Source organism: Ambystoma mexicanum, chromosome 2q (assembly GCF_040938575.1).
Source record: "Ambystoma mexicanum isolate Mex_15411 chromosome 2q, UKY_AmexF1_1, whole genome shotgun sequence".
NCBI lineage: Eukaryota > Metazoa > Chordata > Amphibia > Caudata > Ambystomatidae > Ambystoma > Ambystoma mexicanum.
In genome coordinates, this window is record NC_090924.1 from 1,286,425,664 (window position 1) to 1,286,448,099 (window position 22,436).

General features: G+C 46.9%; 1 protein-coding gene across 3 annotated transcripts in view; it reads right to left on the minus strand.

Moving 5' to 3' along the window:
• DNAJC13 (DnaJ heat shock protein family (Hsp40) member C13) overlaps positions 1–22,436 on the minus strand; it is a 2,820,731-nt gene that overhangs the window by 1,878,382 nt on the left and 919,913 nt on the right. For 2 of the 3 annotated variants that reach the window (XM_069648713.1, XM_069648715.1), the window contains exon 21: positions 917–934. The exons of the other annotated variant lie outside the window; for it this stretch is intronic. In XM_069648713.1, coding sequence (XP_069504814.1) covers positions 917–934 — 18 coding nt within the window. The remainder of the gene's footprint in view (positions 1–916; positions 935–22,436) is intronic. 3 annotated transcript variants of the gene reach the window in all.

Genomic DNA, 22,436 nt, shown 5'->3' on the forward strand with positions numbered 1-22,436 from the left:
AATGATTAGCGTTTCACACACCATTAGCATTTACACTAGATAGCTAAAAGGTGACAAACATGTTTATAATGAAAGAAGATTTTACTTACAAGGAAAGTCCTAGTTGTTAATCACTGTGCAAAGGATGCCGGAATGCTCAAAATGCAATCTTGCAGTACAAACCTATCACAGTACGACAATAGGCGACTAAACCAGGTAATGCAAGAAATGCAGACTCAGCTAAATGCAATGAGACTGAGTTGCTGCATAACATTTTTAGATCTACGAAAACAACTGTTGTGTTCTCAATATTAAGGTCACCCTAAAACTGGAAAACGCCTGCACATCACCATTTAAAAAATGTCAAAACATGCAATACTGCCTACTTCTTTTTTGAAAGAGCATAGATCAAAATACAGCAATGTGTTTTGGTTAAATTGGTTTCAGGTTAGTCTCATGTAGAAATGAGCAATTCAATTATTGTTAGTTTGGAACATTAAAACAAAAGGGGAAAAGGTTGCACAGCTTTTTTGTTTTGGCAGTTGCCATTATTTTACATGTCACGAATTCAAGGAAAACTTTGCAAAATTGGCAAAATTAACTCACAAATGTTGACACCCATTCATATTTTGTTGAGGTCAAAAAGAGTAAAGTGAGCTCCACAATTTAAGACTGAAGATTTGAGGAACAATTGAAAAACCTGTGCAAGGAACATTTACTGTATTTTGATATGTCCAACTGCTTGTCTAGGCAGTATTGCAGCTTGAATGCGTTATGGGCATTAAAGAAAGCTGCCACAAACAGCAGACATGTATTATGCTATACAATAGAATTAAAATAAGAAAATGAACACCACAGTGAAGCCCCAGTTAAGTGACCAAAACTATACACCGGGCAGCAGGCAGCAGGCATATGAATAAACAAGGATTTCACTCACCATGTTGTTTCTGTCCTGCTGTATTTTGGTAATAGAGTACAAACAAAAAATATATATTTTTAAGTACACATGAAGAGGAAGAAATATAATATTTCCAATGCAACATTTGTTATGGAATGATGTTCAAAATCTGGTAGAAATGTATTTATGCAAATATATTCCAATTGCGTATACCCAGTACCTTTTACCATGCCACAGGGTACTGTTTGAAAAACGTAAATGAGACAAGAAACCATACTTTCTATAAGCAGATGACCGTCAGCCAGATTGACCCCTTTGAAGAACAAATTGCTTACCTTAAAAATGTTTATTTCTGATGTGTTGGCTGTTCCTCCCACAGATTCCTCTCCTCTTAGAAATGGCTTTTTATTTTCTCTAGCTAACAAGGGGCACATTGCAGTTCTGATCGGTGTCATTTGTGCCCATGATGCTGGATGGGACGTCACACGCAGTATATAAAGAGCGGTCTGCATTCCAAGATCGTAGTTCCACCCAGCTTTCTCTGCACAAAGCTGCTGAGGAACAGCAGAACTGACAGTTTTTAGGGCGATGAGGAACCTCTGGGATGGAGGATATCAAAAAGAATATTATACAAGACAAGTTATTTGCTCTTTTAATAGATTCCTTCTTCCCAAAGATTCCTCACCTTAGAAAGATTTACAAAGCAGTACAGAACTTGGAGCCCGACCTGACTAAAGGCGTCTTGAGCTGATAAGAAATCCAGGCACTAATTCTTGGTGAACATGTGTGCAGAGAAGCTCACATAGGACAACTTCCTACCGATAAACAGAGTATTCTTGGAATACATATGACGAAACCACTCCAGAAAAGAAAGGTGAAAGACAGTGAGGGGTAAATGGCACACTTCCTTGGGAAGAAAGGGTAGTGTCATCTGTAAAGTCAGATTTTCTTTGGGGAAGTCTAGGTAAGGATTCCAATCAGAAAGAGTCTGGAGGTCACTTATGCGACACAGGAAAGGGATGGCAACCAGAAAAATGACATTAAGGATGAGCAACATCAAACAGCAAGCAAACGCTCAAAAGAGTTACCTTTTGGAATGAGAAAACAAGGTTCAAATTCCACACCAGAACAAACTCACATGGTGGAAACGGATTGGCCGACCCTCTCAACAGCAGAGCAGTATGTATGGTAAAGAAGGAAGCCTGCTCGGAGGTCCCCTTGGAAGACTTAAGTAGAGGCCAGATACTCTTTAATAGTACCAATCTAACACGCCTGTTGGGCTAGACAAGGAAAAATAATGAGCAGACCAGGTCAGAAGAGTGAAATTATCCCGGTCCTCTCTCAAGGCACCAAAAAGAGAACTTGGGCCACTTGAAGGGGTAGATGCACTTGGTAAAAGCCTCCTGCTGTAAAGGAGTACATTGATCTCTTCTTGTTTGGCAGATCCCACTTCTTGTGCCACTCGCTCTCCCCATCCACACATGAAGGCTGCGACTGCTTTGACTTGTATGGAGGAGCCAGCCTTCAGGAAGAGCAGACCTGTCGTAGCCAGGAGGCATCAGAGATCCTTCTGGTATAACCTTCTGCCTGCATCCTTCATCTACTGCTGTGGGAGTCTATCAGATGAGGAATCTGCGGAAGAAAAGCAATCCATTGAAGGAGAAATTAGTTACTGTCATTTTCTTTCTATGGACTCTTCTCCTGCAGATTCCTAATCTCCCCGCAGAGTCGATGGTTGGTGCCATCTTCTGTGTCAGACGATTACTTGGTGATGGTCCTTGGTAACAGGTGTATGGTTATTAAGGCCTATGGGCTTATTAGCTCCCTTTTCCTATCCATTGTGTGGCATGGGAAGAAAGGGGGAAACTGAGGAAAGGAGCGTAGTGACAGAGTTTATATACGACTCCTGACATGTCCGGAACCAGCTATCGAGTGCCGAGCAAGACGGATCGACGTGAAGCATGACTGTAATCTGCATCCCATCCTCAAATGAGGCTGTTGAGCTTGAAGTTCTGGTTGCGATCTTCACCTCCTGGTGGGCCACTTGGGTGGATTTCTTTGCCTTCAATGTCTACTGGAAGTGCACGTTGTTCTGCGCCAGGGGTAAAACGGGGATGCATAGATTGTCGAGATCAAAGTTACACACTATTCATTGCATCCCTTTCCTGTCATCCCGCTGGCCTTCAGGAGACTTTGCAGCTTAGGGTTTGCCAGATTATAATTGCTTCAGTGTAGTTCTGGTGGACGTGATCATTCTCAAAATGTCCAATTCTGCAACACCGCCCTGCCAAAATGCGCAGCCGCCATGCGAGCAACATCCAAACTGTAGTGCTTAGTGAATGTATGGAGGGCTGACCATGTTGCTGCACAACAAATTTCCCTAACAGACTCTCCTCTGCAATGCGGTTGATTCCGAGACCCCTCCGCCCCCCTAGTCAAGTGAGCCCTGATGCCCGATGCCAATTCTTTGCCTGCAGACTTGTAACATTCTGCTATACAGAACATGATCCAGCAGGACAAAGTTTGTTTAGTTATAGCCAGGCCCTAGCGGGCTAAGTAAAAGGCCATGAAGAGTTGGATCAGCTCTTCTGAACTGGGCTGTTCACATGATATAAAAACGTAAGGCCCTTTAAGGGTCCAGGCGGTGAAACTGCTCCTCTTTATAAGGGCGAGGTGAAGGGTAGAAAACCGGGAAGTCAATGGATTGTGACAAGTGAAACTCAGAAACAACTTTAGGAAGAAAAACAGGTCTCACCCTAAGCAATATTTTCTCCCGGAAGAAACGTATAAAAGGTGGCTTGCAGATTACAGCCTACAAATTTCACATTTGTTAAGCATACAAATCCCTGGGGCATCGCAGCGCTGTTACAACCAGGTACATTTAGCTGGGGGGGGGGGGTGTCTATTGGGGTGCGGAAAAAAAAAGAAGTAGCCGTTAGTCTTGAGGGGGCTCTAGGTTAACACCAGATTCAGATCCCAATCTGGGACAACAAAAGGAGTTCAGGAATTGTGCCATCCACAGGATCATGAAATACGAACCTTGAACAGGGGATCTTTTAAACACAGACAAGGATGCCAAATATCCTTTTACTGTGGTGGTGGGGCAAGAGATGCGGTCAATCCCAAGTTCCCTGCACGACGCCTCAAATCTTCTCCACCTGCATGCATACAATGATCTTGTAGATGGCCTGAGTGCTGCCACCAACACCTCCAGAACCTCCTCAGAGAGGCCCTAGTCACCATACCTCATCCTCTCAACAGCCACGCATGTAGGCTGATCGGGTTCGGGTGGCGTACCAGACTTGACTGGGTTAGGAGATCCAGCCACCGAGGAAACCGGAGAGGTGGGCAGATGGCTAGATCCTGAAGATCGGAGTACCAGGTCCTCCTCACCCAGTCCGGTGCGAACAGGATTATGGATGCTCAGAACCTCTTGAACATCCTGAGATCCCAAGGAATGACGGGAATTGGAGTGAAGGCATAATGGTCCAATCCACGAGAAACATGTCCCCTTGAGCACCAATTGCTGGGAGTTCCCTTGAGCAAAACCGCTTGCACTTCCTGTTGGACTCCGTGGCAAACAGGTCCACTGATGGGGTACTCCAGCGAGAGAAGACCTCCTCTAGGACTACCTGGCACACTTCGCACTCGTGCAAGACAGGCTTTGCCTGCTCAGAGCATCCGCAAAACCGTTCTCTGTTTCCCCCCAGGTGAATGGCCAAGACTGAAATCCAGTTCTCCAAAAGCCAGAACCACATCTGCATCGCCTCTTTTCAGAGGGAAGAAAGTGCACGCCACCTTGCTTGAGGAGGTAGTGCATCACTACTGTGTTGTTTATCATAATCAGGACATGCTTCCACTCCAGAGACGGAGCAAATGCCCTTAGGGCTAACCTGATGGCTCGCAATTCCAGCCTGTTGATGGCTTTCGTTGCTGACCAAATGCTGTTCCCTTGCAAGTCCTTGCAGTGAGCACCCCAACCCTTTAGAGACGCATCCGTGACCACTTGGGCCTGGGGCCATGGAGTTAGATGGGTGCCCCGCCATGAGATTCCTGCGGTCCGCCCACCAGGCAAGGTGGTTGACCATAGGTGCGGATACATTGAGGGGATCCGAGAGAGCTTTGAGGTGCTGTGACCACTGACACCTCAGGAGCCACTGTAGGGTTCTCCTGCGCAGCCTGGCCTCTGGCAATAGAAAAATACAGGAGGCCATGAGACCTAAGAGGCAGAGGAAGGAACAGAAGAAGTCGACCATCTGTGCGCCAAGCTGTTGACTCTTTAGGAGGTAAGGCCTTCCCTACCAGAGTGTCTAGGACTGCTACGATGAACTGGAGTCTTTGAACAGGTGTCATCTGAGACTTCAAGTTCAGGGAGAAGTCCAGCCTGTGAAGTAGCAGACAGGTGCCCTCCAGATGAGACGAGACCTGCTCCACTGACTTCCCTCGGATCAGCCAGTCGTCCAGGTATGGGAATACATGGATCCCGGATCTCCGGAGGTGAGCAGCTACTACCTCCATGAGCCTGGTGAAGACCCTTGGGCCGGAGGTCAGACCAAAGGGGAGCACTTTGAATTGATAGTGCTTGTCCCCTATGATGAACCTCAGGAACTTTGTGCTTATGATGTACCGGCACAAGGAAATAAGCATCCTGTAGTTCGAGAGCGTGGAGAATTTCTCTCAAAGTCACCATTCTGACTTGGTCTTTCCTTAGGAACTTGTTTAAGGCCCTGAGGTCCATAATGGGACCGAGACCACCTCCCTTCTTGCGTACCAGGAAGTACCAGGAATACCAACCCAATCCTCTCTCCTCGGGAGACACGTCTTCCATGGCACCCTTCAACAACAGGGCTCGCAGTTCTTCCTGGAGCTCCTGTACTGGTTGGATCGGATGTGGTAGGGGTCTGTCCGGTGTTTATTTTTTTAATTTTATTTTTTTAAGAAGAGCAGACAATAACCCCACCGAACAAGCTGTAAAGCCCAGGAATCGGAAGTAATACCTGCCACTGAGGCCAGTGCTCCATCAACCGCCCGCCAATCGGTAAATTGTGGGAGGCTGGGTCGCCCCTGCTGCTGCTTGCTGGCCCTTAGAAGCCCCTCTGCCCCTTCCGGAGCATGAGAAACGCTTCTGCCCTTGCCTGAATGTTGGGAGCTGCGCTTTCCAACAGCAAGGCGTATACCGCCTATAGCCCCTTGCCCTAGAGGCAAAACTGAAGGCAGGCTTGGCCGGCTGCGCAGCTAGGCCTAAGGATCTAGAGGGGATTTTGGTTCCTTGAATTTTTTGATGGAATCATCGGTCTTTTGGCCGAATAGTAAATCGCCCTCAAAGGGCATGTCCAACAATTTTGTCTGGACATTAGGCGAAAAGCCAGACATTTTTAGGTTTGTCTCCTCAGTGTTACTGCTGACGCCATAGATCGGCCCACACAGTCGGCGATGTACAGGCCCATATGCAGCAACTGCCTGGCCACCTCTTTCCCATCCTCCACCAGCTGTAGGAAGCCCTCACGAATTTCACTCACAAGGACATACTGTGCAGCATTCTCCACTGCTCTCCACAGACCAAACTAAAATTTAGTGAAGCCACTTGCCACATTGGTGGCTTTAGAGCCATAATTCCCAAAGTAAATGCCTTTTTTGGCAAGGACGTCGATCTTCGCTTCCCTGTCGGGTGACAGAACGGAAGTGGAAGCAGCTGGTCTGGAGAAGACTGCAGCTGCCTGCATGACTCTACCCAGCCTGTATTTTCCGGATATAGTGGGACTAACCGGGGGAACTGTACAAGGATGTTGTCACAAAGTGGTCAGGGGTTCAGCAATTGTGGGGGTTAGAGACATATTGCACTCAGTTACCGGACATTCATCGAAAATATCGGTAAGGGCGTACCCCTACACTGGCGGTGCCAAGGAGTGCAATCCGAAGCTGTCAATGACCCCTTGTACTACAGCCCAGAACTTGGTTTAGTTATGGGTGTAGGGCTGGCTTTGTTGGAAGTTTAGGTCTGGTGAAGTATCCAGACCACTAGCCTCATGGAGGCCCTCAGCAAGTTGCAACAACTGGTCATGGTCCTCAAATATAATCAACACCACCAGTGACCACATAGGCTGGGTTGACATCCCCTTGATCACCCGCGTCATCGGTGCCGAAAATACTAGACAGGGTCCCGAAAAAGTCAGACCAGGATTGTGGGGTGAAAGATTTGTCTCTAGGCGCTGATAAGGAGATGTCGAAGCCTTGACAGCTGTGGCAGCACGGGAGGGACCCAACATCAATACCCAAGAAACTTCCTTCGATGTCGAAGGTTTCATTGATGCTGATGGCCTCTGCACTCAGGCGCGTGAGGGCACGGCAGTACAGAGTCCCGCTGACGCCTTCAAAGTCTGCTGTGGAGGGTATGAGGGAGAGGGGGTTAACCATGCGTTCTGCAGGGTGATTCTTAAACATTTCCAACATGGAGGTTTCAAATTCCTCCCACTCTTGAGGGGTAGAAGGCCCAGACGACGGCTTACCTCGTTGGCTCGATGAATCGGAGCTCTGACAATGGCGATGATGTCTCTTCTTTTTTCAGGACGAGGAAGAATGGTTTGAGTGGGACCGCTACTTCTTCCGCCGATGTTCTCTTTCGGGGGTATGCCCTTCAGTTTGGCCTCCGAGAACCGAACAGTCGACCTTACAGGAGATTTTGCCGGAGGTCGCCCAAGGGTGAGTTTAGCCACCCCATCGCATAGAGGTTTTGGCTATATTTTGGCACATGATGAGCACTCTTCCGCCCTGTGACCCGTGCCGAGGCACCGGAGACAACTCGTGTGGGTTGGTGATGGGCATTTTAATGCCACACTCAGTACACCGTTTAAAGCCTGATGCTCGAGCGACCGGCATCTCGCGTCGAATGAAGTGAAAAAATCAAATGAGTCAAAGGAAAAAAGGAACTGAGGCATGGGGCGTAGTCACAGAGTTTATATACAGCACCTGACGTCATGTCCGGAACAGACGATAGAGTGCCAAGCTAGACGGATTGGCGACTGAGTCGAGGTCTACTACGCCCTCCTGTCTAACGTTTTCTGAAGCAGCCTAGCTAGAAGGAATAACAGACGAGGAATCTGTGGGAGAAAAGTAATCTATTGAAGGCATCCGGAAGGTTCACGGACATCAACCAGTCTTAAAAGTGCATGGACTTAAGGATATGGGCATGGGTGACCATTTTGATCTTGTCTTTATGTATGAACAAGTTAAACAGACCAAGTCAAGGCTGGGATGCAGATGACAGTCGCCCTTCGCTACAAATAGGGGTTATGGACAACCTGCCCCCTCTGTCCGAACCGTACTCAAGTTGAATTGCAGCCTTTCACTACAGGTTCTGGAAATTCCTCCTGCAAAAGGTATTTGGCGGAAGGGAAGAGCAAGAAGGGAGGTTTATCCTCGGAGTTGGTGGGGGAGGAGAGACCCTCAGGAATAAGCTGTAAAACCCAGGCGTTTAAGTCACTTGGCAGTTACTTTGGATGCCTTAAAACCTGCAGGCTACTCGCCTGCTTTGGCACCAAAAAGATTGGCCTGTTAAAAGGGCATATCAATAAGTTTAGTCTGGGCATCAGGGTAAAACCCAAATGTACCCATGCAGAAGTACAGACTGAGAACTGTAACCAAGAACATGGAGCAGGCCACAGTTCCCAACTAAGACTACGGCAAAACCCCACTACAATTTCCAGGTTAGATGGACTCAAACCTCCTTCAGCACATTCCAAAGGGTGCAGAAGTACCTTGTTCCAAATTGTCAAGAACATCTTACTGCACCGGTTACCTGTTAGTGAAAGAAGGTTGCCCCTCTGGCAATTAAACACCTTGTAGATGGCCCTCTGAAAGTACAGACTAGGTTTCCCATAGGCTGGAGCCTGCAAGAATTGGAGTTTAGGAGCGGTATCGAGGTCACAGGTGTCCACAAAATCAGAAGCCACATCAGTGAAACACTCCTCCTAACCATAGGAGTTCTTGGGGAAGGCCCCCACTTGTCCTTCCAGCATGGACTCTAGGCCATAATGGACTGGGTCAACTTTTTCATCAAGGTCTGCTCCATGTTAAAGAGAAATTCGGATCTTTCTACCAGGACAAACATCTGCCTCATCCCTAGGAAGTGTAGCTGACCTGTGAATGCAGGGAGTAGTTTGAAATTGGGCCTGGACCCAGATCACAAGCATGCATTTAGCTGCCAAAGAGGTGTGCCTCTGCCAGCCCAAGGTGGTCAGTGGACATTTGCCATGACGCCAAGTCTTGGTGAAAAGAGCCATCATTTTCTGTCCAAACCCAAACCACTGCTCCAGGGTGGATGATCTGGTTGGGTGCAGTATCTGCATGATTTATGTGGTGATTCATACGACAAAGAGGCAAACTCCTTGAAGTGGGAGGGGCAAAGGTGGTTTCTCAAGGACAAAGAACAGTGGCCTGCCCGCATGCACACACATGCAGCAGTCATGGGCACCAACAACGCAGAGCAACAGTGTGCCCTCTGTAGGCTGAAAAGTTTTCTCCAACCAGAATAATGATTAGGGCATATTTCTAAGATGAAAACTCAGTGGGAGGAAGGAATCAGTAGAAATGGGAAAGATTTATATATTTTTTTAAACAGGCTGTTTAGATTGGAGCAATAATAAAATACATCAACCGTTTCATATGGTGCACTTGTAAATAGTACTTTTTCAGCTTTATAACGGGGCAACACAAATATAAGTATTCTTGAGTGTCAGAAAACTCAGAATGAGGATACATCCTTTAGCAAGCAATCACATGTAGGTAGCACATTCCACAGATTGGTCCAATTAGTAAAAAGTGCAATTAGCACGAGAATGATCCCATGACCTGAGGGCTTTAAGCATACAATCACATCAGGTCATATACTCACCTTTATTCAAATCATGTGCATGCATAAATACACACCGACATTAAAATTGACAAAACAACCTAAAAGGAGCTCACGAAAATGCTACTTTTTTTGCTCAAACAAGAGGTAACTCTACAGACAAAATTCTTACAAGGACTGATGCAGCGACAAACGCATTGTTAAAATCGGCATTTTAAAGCTTGGATGTGGGCACTACAGCAAATGGATACATGGAACATTACACAGCAAAATGCAAAAAAAGCTTTCTTCTAGTTTTTGTTCGAACCCATGGCAAGGGAATAGTTTCTTACCTGTAACTCCATTTCTCCAGCATTGGTATCTTTCATGGATTCACATGCTTTGAATATTCCCCGTCGTCAGGCTGGGAATCCCCGGTACATTATATAGACCCTTTCCCGTAGGAAAACTTTTTCGACGCTTATGCGTCCTATCCACCTCGTTTTGTATCATGCGTGCCCGTGCCGTCAGGACGTCATGATATAAATACAGGCCCCGCCCCCGCGCTCCCTCAGATTTCGGCCCCCAAAGTAGTGGGGGAACCGGTTTGCATGATCAGGGGAGGCAGGTGGGCGCATGTGAATCCATGAAAGATACCAATGCTGGAGAAATGGAGTTACAGGTAAGAAACTATTCCCTTCTCCAGCATTGGATCTTTCATGGATTCACATGCTTTGAATAGATTACATAGCAGTACTACCCCCAAGAGGAGGTGTGCATGCAAACCCCTATACATTCTTCGCAAAAGGCCGTTCCCTAAGATTATGTATACATCAGTAATAGTTTACATAGGGAAAAAACGGACCACATACAGTCATAAATTCCACAGGATGCCACCCCGCAGCCGGGGCTTACCTTACTGGAATAGGTGTCGAAGCACCGCCTGTCCCATCCGGGTGTCTTCGGCATGTTGCTGCGACAGGCAGTAATGGCGGGTAAAGGTGTGTGTAGTCGCCCAGGTAGCCGCCATGCAGATGTCCCCTAGAGGGACTCCGGCCCACAGTGCCGTCGACGATGCCGCTGCTCTAGTTGAATGAGCTCTTGGCCGTCGTAGAAGAGGCTTCCCTGCCTTGGAATGGCAGTACGAGATGGTAGATGACACCCATCTTGAAAGTCCTTGCTTTGAAATGGCTTTTCCTCTAGCACCCAACCCATAGGCCACAAACAGCTGTCTCGTTTCTCTGAACGGTTGCGTACGATGAAGATAAAACTTGAGAGCCCTTTTTACATCCAATGTGTGTAGCATGCGCTCCGCTCCCGAGCATGGCTCCGGAAAAAACGTAGGCAACACGATAGAAGAGTGTTTATGAAACACCGAAGGAGCTTTTGGTATGAACTGTGGGTTAGTGGCTAGGACTACCTTGGTCTTGAAAAATCGTAAGTATGGTGGGTCCACCATTAGAGCCTGAACTTCTGAGATACGTCGGGCTGAAGTGATGGCCACCAGGAAGGCCAATTTCCACGACAGAAACTTCAGAGACGATGATGACATTGGCTCAAACGGAGGTTTCATAAGAGACGTTAAGATCAGATTGAGGCTCCACTCCGGTGGAAATTTCTTCTCTGGAGGGAAACTCCGAAAGAGGCCTTTAAGGAAGTGCTTAATCAGGCGGTCGCTGAACAATGGTGCCGAGTGCCGTCGACGAGTAAACCTGGAAATGGCTGCTAGGTGTACTTTTATTGACGACACCGACAGGCCCATTTGAGCTAATAACAGCAAGTATGGAAGGAGCTGTTCCGGCCTAATCGATTGCGGGGCCAAACCTGGTTGATCCTCACACCATTGACAGAACCTTTTCCATTTGTACGCGTATGAGGCGTTTGTGGAAGGTGCTCTTGCCGCTTGCAGGATACGTCGACAGTCCTCCGGAATCGTTAGCCGACCAAATTCGGCGAAGTCAGGAGCCAGGCCGTCAACTTGAGGCTGTCCGGGTCGTGATGCCAAACGACACCCTCCTGTCGAGACAGAAGGTCGGGGGTCTTCTGGAATCTCATCGGTTCCGCCGCCGCTAAGTGTAGTAGGTCTGAAAACCACACTTGTCTGGCCCAGTATGGGGCCACCATAATTACCCGACATGGGTACCTGAGGATCCATTGCAACGTCCTCCTGACAAGGGGAAAAGGAGGAAATGCGTACAGGAATTTGTTCGTCCATGGGAATGAGAACGCATCCCCCAGTGAGCCCTGCTGAGGCCATCTGCTTGCGTACTGATGGCATTTCTTGTTGTTCTTCGTTGCAAACAGGTCTATGGAAGGGTGTCCCCATTCCTTGAATACTTGTTGAAGTTGTTGGTCGTTCAGCACCCATTCGTGAACTTCGTTCATTTCTCTGCTGAGGGCATCGGCTTCCACGTTTTTCACTCCTGGTAGGTGAAATGCTAAGATTTGTATGTTGTGTTGAAGGGCCCAATGCCAGATTTTCTGTGCCTCTGTCGATAGGGACCTGGAACGTGTCCCTCCTTGTTTCCTCAAGTAGAACATCGTAGTGGTGTTGTCCGTCATGACACGCACCACCGAGTCCCTCAGTTGCGGAAGAAAAGACTTCAGAGCCCATCGCACTGCTCTCAGTTCTAGCAGGTTGATATGCAGGGAGGACTCCTGCAAAGACCACTGGCCTTGTACCTGTAACATATCCAGATGAGCTCCCCATCCGCTCAGCGATGCATCCGTCACCACCGTCTTTTGGAACTCTGGTTCCAGTAGAGGCATCCCTCTCGTTAGGTGAGTAGACACTTTCCACCAGCCGAGTGCTTGAACTAGTTGTTCGTCGACGACCAGTCTGTCGGACCAGCGACCTCTGCTCTGTGCCCAACGGTCCGCTAGAAATTCCTGGCAAGGCCTCATAAACAGACGGCAGTTGTTTATTAACGGAATGCAGGACGACATGGTCCCTAGCAGGGACATGTACTTGCGCACAGAGACTCTGGTACCGCCGCTCCATTCCGACGCCTTGTTTTGAAGTTTCTGAATTCTTTCGCTGGATGGTTTCACCAGGCTTGTGTGCGTATGAAACTCCGCTCCTAGAAAGACCAAGGTCCTCGAAGGCTCTACTGAGGACTTGTTGAAGTTTATTGCGAAGCCCAGTTCCTGTAAGATGGACATTGTGGCTCGTAGACTGTCTCGTGTTTGTTCCTTGGATGACCCTCTGATTAGCCAGTCGTCTAGATATGGATAGACATGATGACCATCCTTCCTTAAATGGGCCGCTATAGGGGCCAAGCACTTGGTGAACGTCCTGGGGGAGGACTTGAGCCCGAACGGGAGGACCTTGAACTGAAAATGCTTTCTCCCGACGACGAATCTTAAATATCTCCTGTGTCGTGGGCGTATTGGGATGTGAAAATAAGCATCCTGAAGGTCTAGTGAAGAGAGATAGTCCATGGGTTGCACCGATCTGATAACCTCTTGGAGTTTTAGCATTTTGAATTTTTGGCTCTTTAGCCACTTGTTGAGTACCCTCAGGTCGAGAATGGGCCTCCATTTGCCGTTTGGCTTTTTGACAACAAAGAACCTGGAATAAACTCCTTGGCCTTCCTGTGCCACAGGAACTCTCTCTACCGCCCCTTTTCGCAACATAAGCTCCGCCTCTTGTCGTAGGATTTGGAGGTGGGGCTGTGTCGAGAATAAAGGAGGAAGACGCGGAGGCTTGTCTTTGAATTGCAGCGCATGACCCATGCGAATCGTGTCTAGGACCCATCGATCTTTGGTGATGCATTTCCATCGGTCGAAGTGATGAGAGACTCGACCCCCCAGGACGTTCCGAAGGCCGTCATTGGTTGCTGGTTTGCTTGTTCTTCGTTGACGACGGACCTGAGCCTCGCCGCCTGGAGGCTTGATAGTCCCTGCTTCCACGTGCCGACTGGGACGCTCGTCTGAACCCTTGTGAAGAGTACGAGGGCCTGTTAAATCCACGGTCCCTCGAGGCTCCAAAGCGGGAGTTTCCAGAAGCACCTCTGAAAGGGCGAAAAGAGCGAAAATTTCTACCCGTTTGAAGGGCGCCGAGGGACCTAGCAGTATCCGTGTCTTCTTTCATCCCTTTCAGCGCTTCATCAACTTTTTCGCCAAACAGGTGCTCCCCTTCGCATGGCATGTCCAGGACTTTGTACTGTACTTCAGGACGGAAAGTAGTACATTTGAGCCACGCTTGTCGACGAAGCACTACTCCATGGTTGATTTGTTTGAAACCAGACTCTGCTAGGTCCACTGCGATATTAATAGCGTGGTTCGAGGCCTCCTCGCCGTCCCGCACCAGTAACATAGCTGCTTTTCGGTGTTCGTCTGGCAGGTGTTCTAGGATAGGGGCTAATTTGTGCCACATTTCCCTATCATATCGTGACACGATCGCTAAGGAATTGGCTGCTCTTACTGTCGTCGCTCCGACCGAGAGCACCTTCTTTCCAAATGCGTCCTGCCTCCTAGCCTCGCTTTCCGGTGGCGTTGAACATTTCTGCTGGACCCTGGCCTTCCTAGCTGCTGCCGCCGACACCACCGAGTCAGACAAAGGCTGTGATGTTAGACATTTTGGAGTGGACTCAGGAGCTTTAAACTTTTTCTCGATCCGTCCCTTTATGGCTGGTTCCGAGAACGGATGGCGCATCGTTTTGAGACCTTCTTGCCACACGTGGTCAAGGATTGGGATGGCAAATACCGATTTTCTCCTTTGACCCATATGGTCAAAAAGGAAACAGTCTTTCCTCTGCTCCTCAGGAATCAAGCCGAATTCGGAACACGCTTTTCCCATCATTGCATGGAAGGCTCCCACATCATCAGGGGGAGATGGCTGTGTCTGGCTCCTCGTAGACTCCAATTCTACATCCGAATTCCATGTCGGGTCCCTCGACGGTGACAGGGAGATGTCTGACCCAGAGTCATCATGTATAGAGTCGGACTCCGACAACTCACCCTCCTCCTGAGCTCGAGGACGATCTTTTACCGCCTGGGGAGCCGATGGGTGATTCGTCGACGAGCGAGCCGTACAAGTTTGCTCGTCGACGGAAGGTACAGACAGAAGTGACGATGACGTCCCAGGTTGAGGGAACTGGGTATCCAGCCGCTGTAGTAGCTTCTGAAGAGTATTAAGCACATCCAGAGACAAAACTGTCTGGGGGTTCAGCAACGTGGATGATATAGGTACCATACCCCCGCTCGCACTCGTCGCCGTCGTCGTCGACGTGGAAGGCCGTAAGCCTAAATCCAATGGCTGCAGAACCATGTCACCTTCCCCTTCCGCCGAGCAGGCCGTGTCTGGCTGCAGTAAGACCTCAGGGGGGATCGGGTCATAGACCTCAGGCAGCCAAGCCATAGACTGAGTTTCCGTCGACGAAGGAATCCCAACCGCTGCTGCTTGAACGGTAATAGGCATCGTCAACGACACCGAGGTCGACGAGGAAGTCGTCGTCGTCGAGCCTTTAGACTTCGTTGTCGATTTTGATGCCGACTTCCCGGCTGAAGCTTCTCGACTCACGGAAGACCTGGGACGGTCCCCTGAGGAGGATTTAGACAGCGCCAGCCTCTCCGTCTTAGATGATGAGGAGGAGGAGGGCTTTTTATGAGATGAGGAGGATCCAGCATGTTTCCCCTTATGCTTGTCCTCAGGGCGAATTTCTGCTGGCCGCACCTTCTTCGATGGAGGCTCCCTTGCTCCTGGAGGCCGTGGAGCCAACTTCCGAAGCCGGGTAGGCACCCGCTCCGTCATTAAGCCAGTCGACCAGCCTTCTTTTACGGTCCTTAAGGGTTTTTTGGGAGAAACCCTGGCATATCTCACATGTATCCGCCGCGTGGTGCGGGTGGAGACAGTAGATACAGTCCATGTGGCCGTCTCCTTCATAAACCTTTTTGAGGCCACAGGTTGCACATGGGCGAAATAACGCCTTTCCAGACATAATTCTCCAGATTTGAACTTCGCTTACGCGAAACAGACAAAAAAACAATCTAGTTATCACTAGTAGTAACACGAAGATCCCACTGCTTTGAAAGACGGTTGAAATCTGAGGGAGCGCGGGGGCGGGGCCTGTATTTATATCATGACGTCCTGACGGCACGGGCACGCATGATACAAAACGAGGTGGATAGGACGCATAAGCGTCGAAAAAGTTTTCCTACGGGAAAGGGTCTATATAATGTACCGGGGATTCCCAGCCTGACGACGGGGAATATTCAAAGCATGTGAATCCATGAAAGATCCAATGCTGGAGAAGCCACTGAACAGGCCAAATGCAACAACTCATGCCAAAATTGATCAAGTTTCATAAATGTTTTCTTGCCAAAACATCGAGCAGAAAGACACTGTGCAGGTTTTTCTTTAAAATCTGAATAATTATTTTTTTTGCCCCTGATATCTCAAAGAGGTCTGCTTCAATATTTTCAAAATGTTTGGTACATAAATATGCCATTCTTATTGCATACCAGCAAAATGTCAACATTCATAGCAGCCAAACTCCAGATATTACTTTTTTAAGACCAAAGGAAACACAAAAATATCTGCAACCACCAACTGCCTCCACTCCACCCAATCATTCAGTCATATGCAGTAGGATCAGCGAAGCAAAAAAAATAATATATATATATATATATATAAATATAAAGAAAAGAAATCTGTAAAATGCACAAACTTATCTGAAGCCCCAATACATACATAGACACCTTCACGCATGCTCACATACATACGCACACATCACTATACCCTCTATCCCCCCGTCCCCGCATTCAGTCATGCGCCCTAGGGTCTGCCAGATAAACTAAATGAAAATATTCAGCAGAATGTAAAATATTCCACTAAGCACACAAGATGATCGCTGCACCCAACATGCATGAGGACCACCATAAATGCACATTACGGTCAGAAGGACATAATGAAATCACACATCCAGCGAAGCACACAAACATGTGCAGACCTAATGCACACATGCCCACACACTCTCCCATCTTTACACAATGAAGGGTTTCAGGGACAAAACTAAATGAAAAACATACTGCAGAATGAAATATACTCTCCAAAATGCACAGGATTATCTGCCACATCAAGCACACAGCTCGTCCATAGTTCATGCTGAATAAAATCAGAGGTACACACCGAAATGAAAAATGTATCACAAAACGAACAATATCCAGCAAAATGCATAAAAGCACCCATAGACCCTAATACAATCGCAGAACTCTATTCTGCGATGCACACTGCAACATAGCAACAAGCTTGCAGGAAACAAAGGTATTCAAAATTATGTTGCAAAACATACAATAAGGACAAAACGAAATGAGGACTATATTGTGCAACCAACAAAATAATCTCCAACATCATAACCACCGAATGTAAGCAAAATGAAACCGAAAGAAATGTTACCAAACCAAGGAGAACAAAATGCAACCATTATCATACAGAACAAACACGCACCATACATGCCATTAACCATATATGTGCACCACCACAGTAGTGGCACACAACTTTGAGAAAACACAAAAAATGAAAAAAACTTTCAAACACTTCTGGAACAATCCACATACATGCACAGCTTGTGAAAACAGATAATTCAATCATAATTGGAGATGCATCGGGCAACAGAAAAAACATTTGTTAAAAACCGCAAACCAAAATGATCCACAACTCTGCTGAAGTTAGAGGAAAAATTTCAGAAAACACCAACATTGACATCATTGAGTCTATAAAATACAAATGAAAAATACAACGTGGATCTAAAATTAACACACGCGCAATGTAGTACAATGACTGTACAATGTTAGTGCCTGTTCGGGAGAATTCTCAGAAATGTGCTAATTCCCTCCACCTTAGAGACCCCCAGCAACTTGATGGATTTTGAGGACTTGATTTTTTTAACCTGGACCCTTTTTACGCACTCTCTCATGTATTTTACTGTGATTTTTAACTTTCTTTCTTTTTGGTTGTGGAGTCTGAAACTTCATAGGCATCATCTTTTACATTGTGTCAAACAGCACCTTCAGTACACTGGCACAGGGAAGTCTTTTAGATTTCCCAAAAGGTTTGACTACCTTCTCTGGGATAAACTACTGTTTCCAAGAGCAGTAAAGTGAAATTGACTTTACTTACATTTGTAACTTTCTAGACCCAGCACACACTATTTTACAATAGGGTGCTGGAGGGGTTACTTAGTATCCCCTTTGTCTAGCGTCTAATGTAACAATTTTATGTTACCCTTTCCTCGATTAATGGCTGGTGGCAGTGGTTTACTTTTAACTACCTTGGTGTGCATTTATTGCGGGCTGCGTTCGCAGCTGCAGTAAAGCACCCAAGGTTACCATTTTTGTCAAAAGTTCCCCGGTCTTCTTTTTTCGTCATTTCTTTGTGGAAAGGTCCTTCTTTAGATTTACTCTGCGCGCCAAACCAAGTTTGGTCCCTTGTTTTGTTCGCTTTCACCTAGACTTTTGCTCCATTGACTTTGGCTTAGCGTGGCTCCCTGAATGTGAATGTGTTTGGTCTTCCTTCCATGAAAGGGTTAACTAACTTTACATTGGGGGGAGGGGGTTACAAAAGTACTTGCCTGCTTTGAGAATGTTTGTGAGATCTCTTATTATGCCATTCCCTTTGACAAACTCTAAAGTGTGCGTTTTGAAGTGTATTGGAGTGTTACTGTTATAAGGCTTATTCTAACTGACTGATAAATTAATAATTGTTTATTCAAGAAATCTTGTGTGTAAGTGTTTATTTTAATACTTGTCACTGTGAATCTCTAACTCCCTTACAGCTCACATACACCCCTCTTGAGGTCAGCCTGGCTGCTAAACATGCTACTAACCTGTGTAGTACAGATTTATACAAAAGGTTGGGTTCCTATTGTGTAGTACAGATTTATACAAAAGGTTGGGTTCCTATTGCCAGGAGGTCAGGGTTGTTGTAGTGCACCCAAAGGGTACTGCATACAATTGTGCCTAACAGCACCCAGCGAGAGGGGTGCAGCACCATCCCAGCTAATGAAGAGGCTGAGAAGGGGGTATTTACCAAACTGGTAAAGACCCCGCTCCGAGCCTCCTCAAAACGGGCGGCTGCCATCTTCCCTAGCCGGGATGAAGGTAAGTGAGCTCTCACCCCACTTGCCCTGCCCCTTAACCCCAAATGCACCCCCTTTTACACATTTCCAAACACCAACCCTCCCACCCGGCTTACCTCGCGCTTCTGCATCCCTTGTAGGTACCGAAAACACTGGTGTTCCCGGCACACCCTGATTCGGTAATGGCTACCATGGAAAGGGAGAAGTACTACATGTAGTTTCCTTCTCCCGAATCCATGGCGGCCATCTTGATTTGTATTTTTCATCTCTATTTTAGAAACAAGAACCATGTTTCTCAACTCAAGATAAAAGCACTATTAGTACCTCTGTACAACGTGCCGGGGTACTAAAGGCAATAAACCCATCGCAGGTGGGGTATTACCGAACTGGTAATTGCCCGGGCCATCGCTATGGCCCTCGCGTGAATGTTTACTTTTTGCATAGGGTGGACCACCACTTTGTGGCCACATGGAATATTTATCCACATTGTAGTACAGTATTTCTTTATGGGGGCAGTCCTCCTTCCTCATGGCTCTACCCCTAATTTTTCCATCCCTATAGCCTCCCCAAATATACTCCAGTAAAATGTACCACCACAAAATACAGGGAGTCTGCTGCAGACAGGTTTGAGAGGGAGCAGCATTAAGTGTCATGTGGGACAAATGCTTGCGTAATGAAGTACCCGTAGTGGCAGACTAAAAACAGATGTTGAAAGAATACTCTTCCTATTGGTATAAACAAAAATGCATGTATGTTGCATTATAACTCATAGTAGAAGCATACATAAACTGTCTTGATGTGTAAAGAATAAGACTACTAGCTCTGAAGAAACAAACATCCCACAAACATAAGTCATGTACATTTATCTGGTGACATACTGTAGGGTGAGGGGGTGTCTGCAATTGAAAATTGTATGTACCCCTAGTATACTGCAGCATTATAATATCAAGAAGGTACTGCAAAATGGCAAGTTTAAACAACTGTTACTTGCGTGTGCAAGGCCAGTATTTAGGATTTGCTGTGCATGCCTTTGCGATGAAGGCTCGTTGCCTAGTGTGTAGCTACGCTCGCCTCCAAGTATCTCGCTTCCGACGGGTTTCCCTTTTTGCATACGTAAGCATATTTTAGGCTCTTGCTTTCTTAGGAAAAGCAGCTTTAGTAGACGGAAGTCGCACTGTAAGCGTGCTTACTTGCCTCAGACCATGTGTGAACATTTGAGCAGTATATTCAGTTTCACTAAATGTATCACTTTATGCGGTCCTCCCTGATAACAGTCTTACATGTAAGAATGTAGCTGGTTCAAAGACTTGGATAGATAGGTTTTGTTCCCTGCTTGCAACATTGTTTCAGTATGATTAATTGCACTGTCTGGACCTCTCCTTCCATGGAAATGCATGTGTTCCCTTGGGTATATGAGAAAATAGTGCCTGCAGGGAGAGGGTTACTCACTTACATCAAAGTCTTGAAATGTCATTTTTTTGTTTGTCCTGTTGCCTGATTTTTACTACTAAATTGTTCACCAATCCACCGGAATAGTCAGTGGTCATTTTTCCACAATACTCATATTTACAATGCGCACTACTACACTTAGTTATAGACAGAATGTGGGAATCATCATACAAAATCAACAGCAACTTAATTTACACTGGTCAGTTCACAGATGTTATGTTATTTTGCATTTATATAGCGCCTTATGTACCATTGGTATGGTCTGAAGGCGCTGGTAGGTTGAACGCCCTTGGGAACTGAAGTTCAAGTCAGTAGAGAGAGTCAAAGGTGCGTGTGAGCACCGGATGGGTGTGCAGCTGGTGTGGCATTCGTGTAATAGCTGCTTCTTAGCGGTAGGTGTGGTGGTTGAGAGATCAAGAGTAGGTGTTCGTTCTGGCAGGATTTATCCAGACCGAGTGTGGCTGCGTTAGGCCTGAGGAGAACGCCTGGCTGGGGGTGTGTAACCAGCAGTGTTTACTTAGAGTTATGGGGAGTACGCGGCAGATGTTGGTATGAGAACAGTTATACTGAATGGTGTCATAGTATCTCTGTGTTCTAGTTGACTGGTGGTGTCAAGACGAGAGCAAGCGTGGTGATATGATATGATGGGTTACATGCTCTTTCAAACGTTCCATGCACTCCAAAGCATTCCATGTAAGTCACGCAATTCTATGCGCTCCAGTCCGCCCCACACCCCCAATCCGCCTCACACCCCCCAATCCGCCCCACAACCCCCAATCCGCCCCACAACCCCCAATCCGCCCCACACACTCCAATCCGTTTCATGTATTCGAATCTGTTCCATTTACTCCGATCAGTTCCGTGTATTCTAGGTTGTTATATGCATTCCATCCACATATTTCACCCGTACCATCTACATACTTTATCCGTTCCATCCACATACGTCGCCCGTCCATCCACATACGTCGCCCGAGAACTAAATGGAGAAATTACTTCCCACTACAAACCCATAACTCAGTTCCCCACCTTTTTCCATACTCTTGCTTAGCAGCAGGATTAATCCATTCCCATACACAGAAAAGGATTGTATTCTGGTAAGGGACAGACACGCAAGACTATTGGCATTAAACATTTATTTCTGCATCTTTTTCTTTTTTAAACATCTTGATCAGAACGTGCAAAAAACACAAACCATTCCTCTACCGATCACCCACAAAAAGATTAGCGAAGCAGGAAGGAAGGGTGATGGGGAATCTGCGGGAGAAGAATCCATAGAAGGAACATTACTGATTGTTTGGAAAGTGTGTCTTTTTGCTGCTTTCCTCCCATAGACTTCAATTGGACACCCTTTCTTTTTGCTTGATTTGAATACTGACCTGCCATTGTTGAGGCAGTTAAAGCCTTCTGCTTTACTTCCCTTGTCCTTCTGCTCATTCTTATGTGGAAACAGATGAGTCAATAAGACTACCAGTGCTGGGAGACTAGGGTTCCCTTGGTGATTTCTTTGCATTTTTAAAGCTGCATGTATTACCCTAAAGTGAAGTGCGATTAGGATATTTTGTATCCTCAAAACTTTTTCATTTGTCTCTTTTTGGTTACAATAAGTTCAGGATGGTTCGGAGGCAGCACATATGTATCTATCAGGGTTTGAACCTTTTGCTTATGCACTTTTGCAATTACCACAAAGGGCTACTAAGAGTTGCTGGTACTTTAACATGGTCATGCCACAGGATTTTCGCCGCCCCTTTGGCCACATTGTTGTTTGAACTTCCTGACCTCTTGGGTTCACAATAGCCATATATTGGAAGCCCTTCCTGGGCAAAGTGGCCGTGTGTGTAAGCCTCGATACAGGGGGTTGGACTGAGGTCCCAGTCAACATCCAGGTGCCTGAATGTTTGTTGCTGGGCAGGATGTGTGGCCACTGGCTAGCCATGATTGGATAGACACTACCAGTTTAAAGGGAGCAGATCCCTACAATTGGTGGTCCTGAGCGAGCTTCCAGCCCAAATCTTAGATAAAAGGAGGGCTCCTTCAGCCATTCAGCAGATTGTTGAGCCAAGACCCCTACGAAGTGCAGCCTGACACTAGACGACTCCTGCAGAAGAGTGTGTCCGGATCTCAGGAAAGCTGTTTCGACCCTTGAACAGAAGGGAATAACCAGTCTTGATCCCTGTGCAAGGATACGTGCCTCATGAGCCTTCAG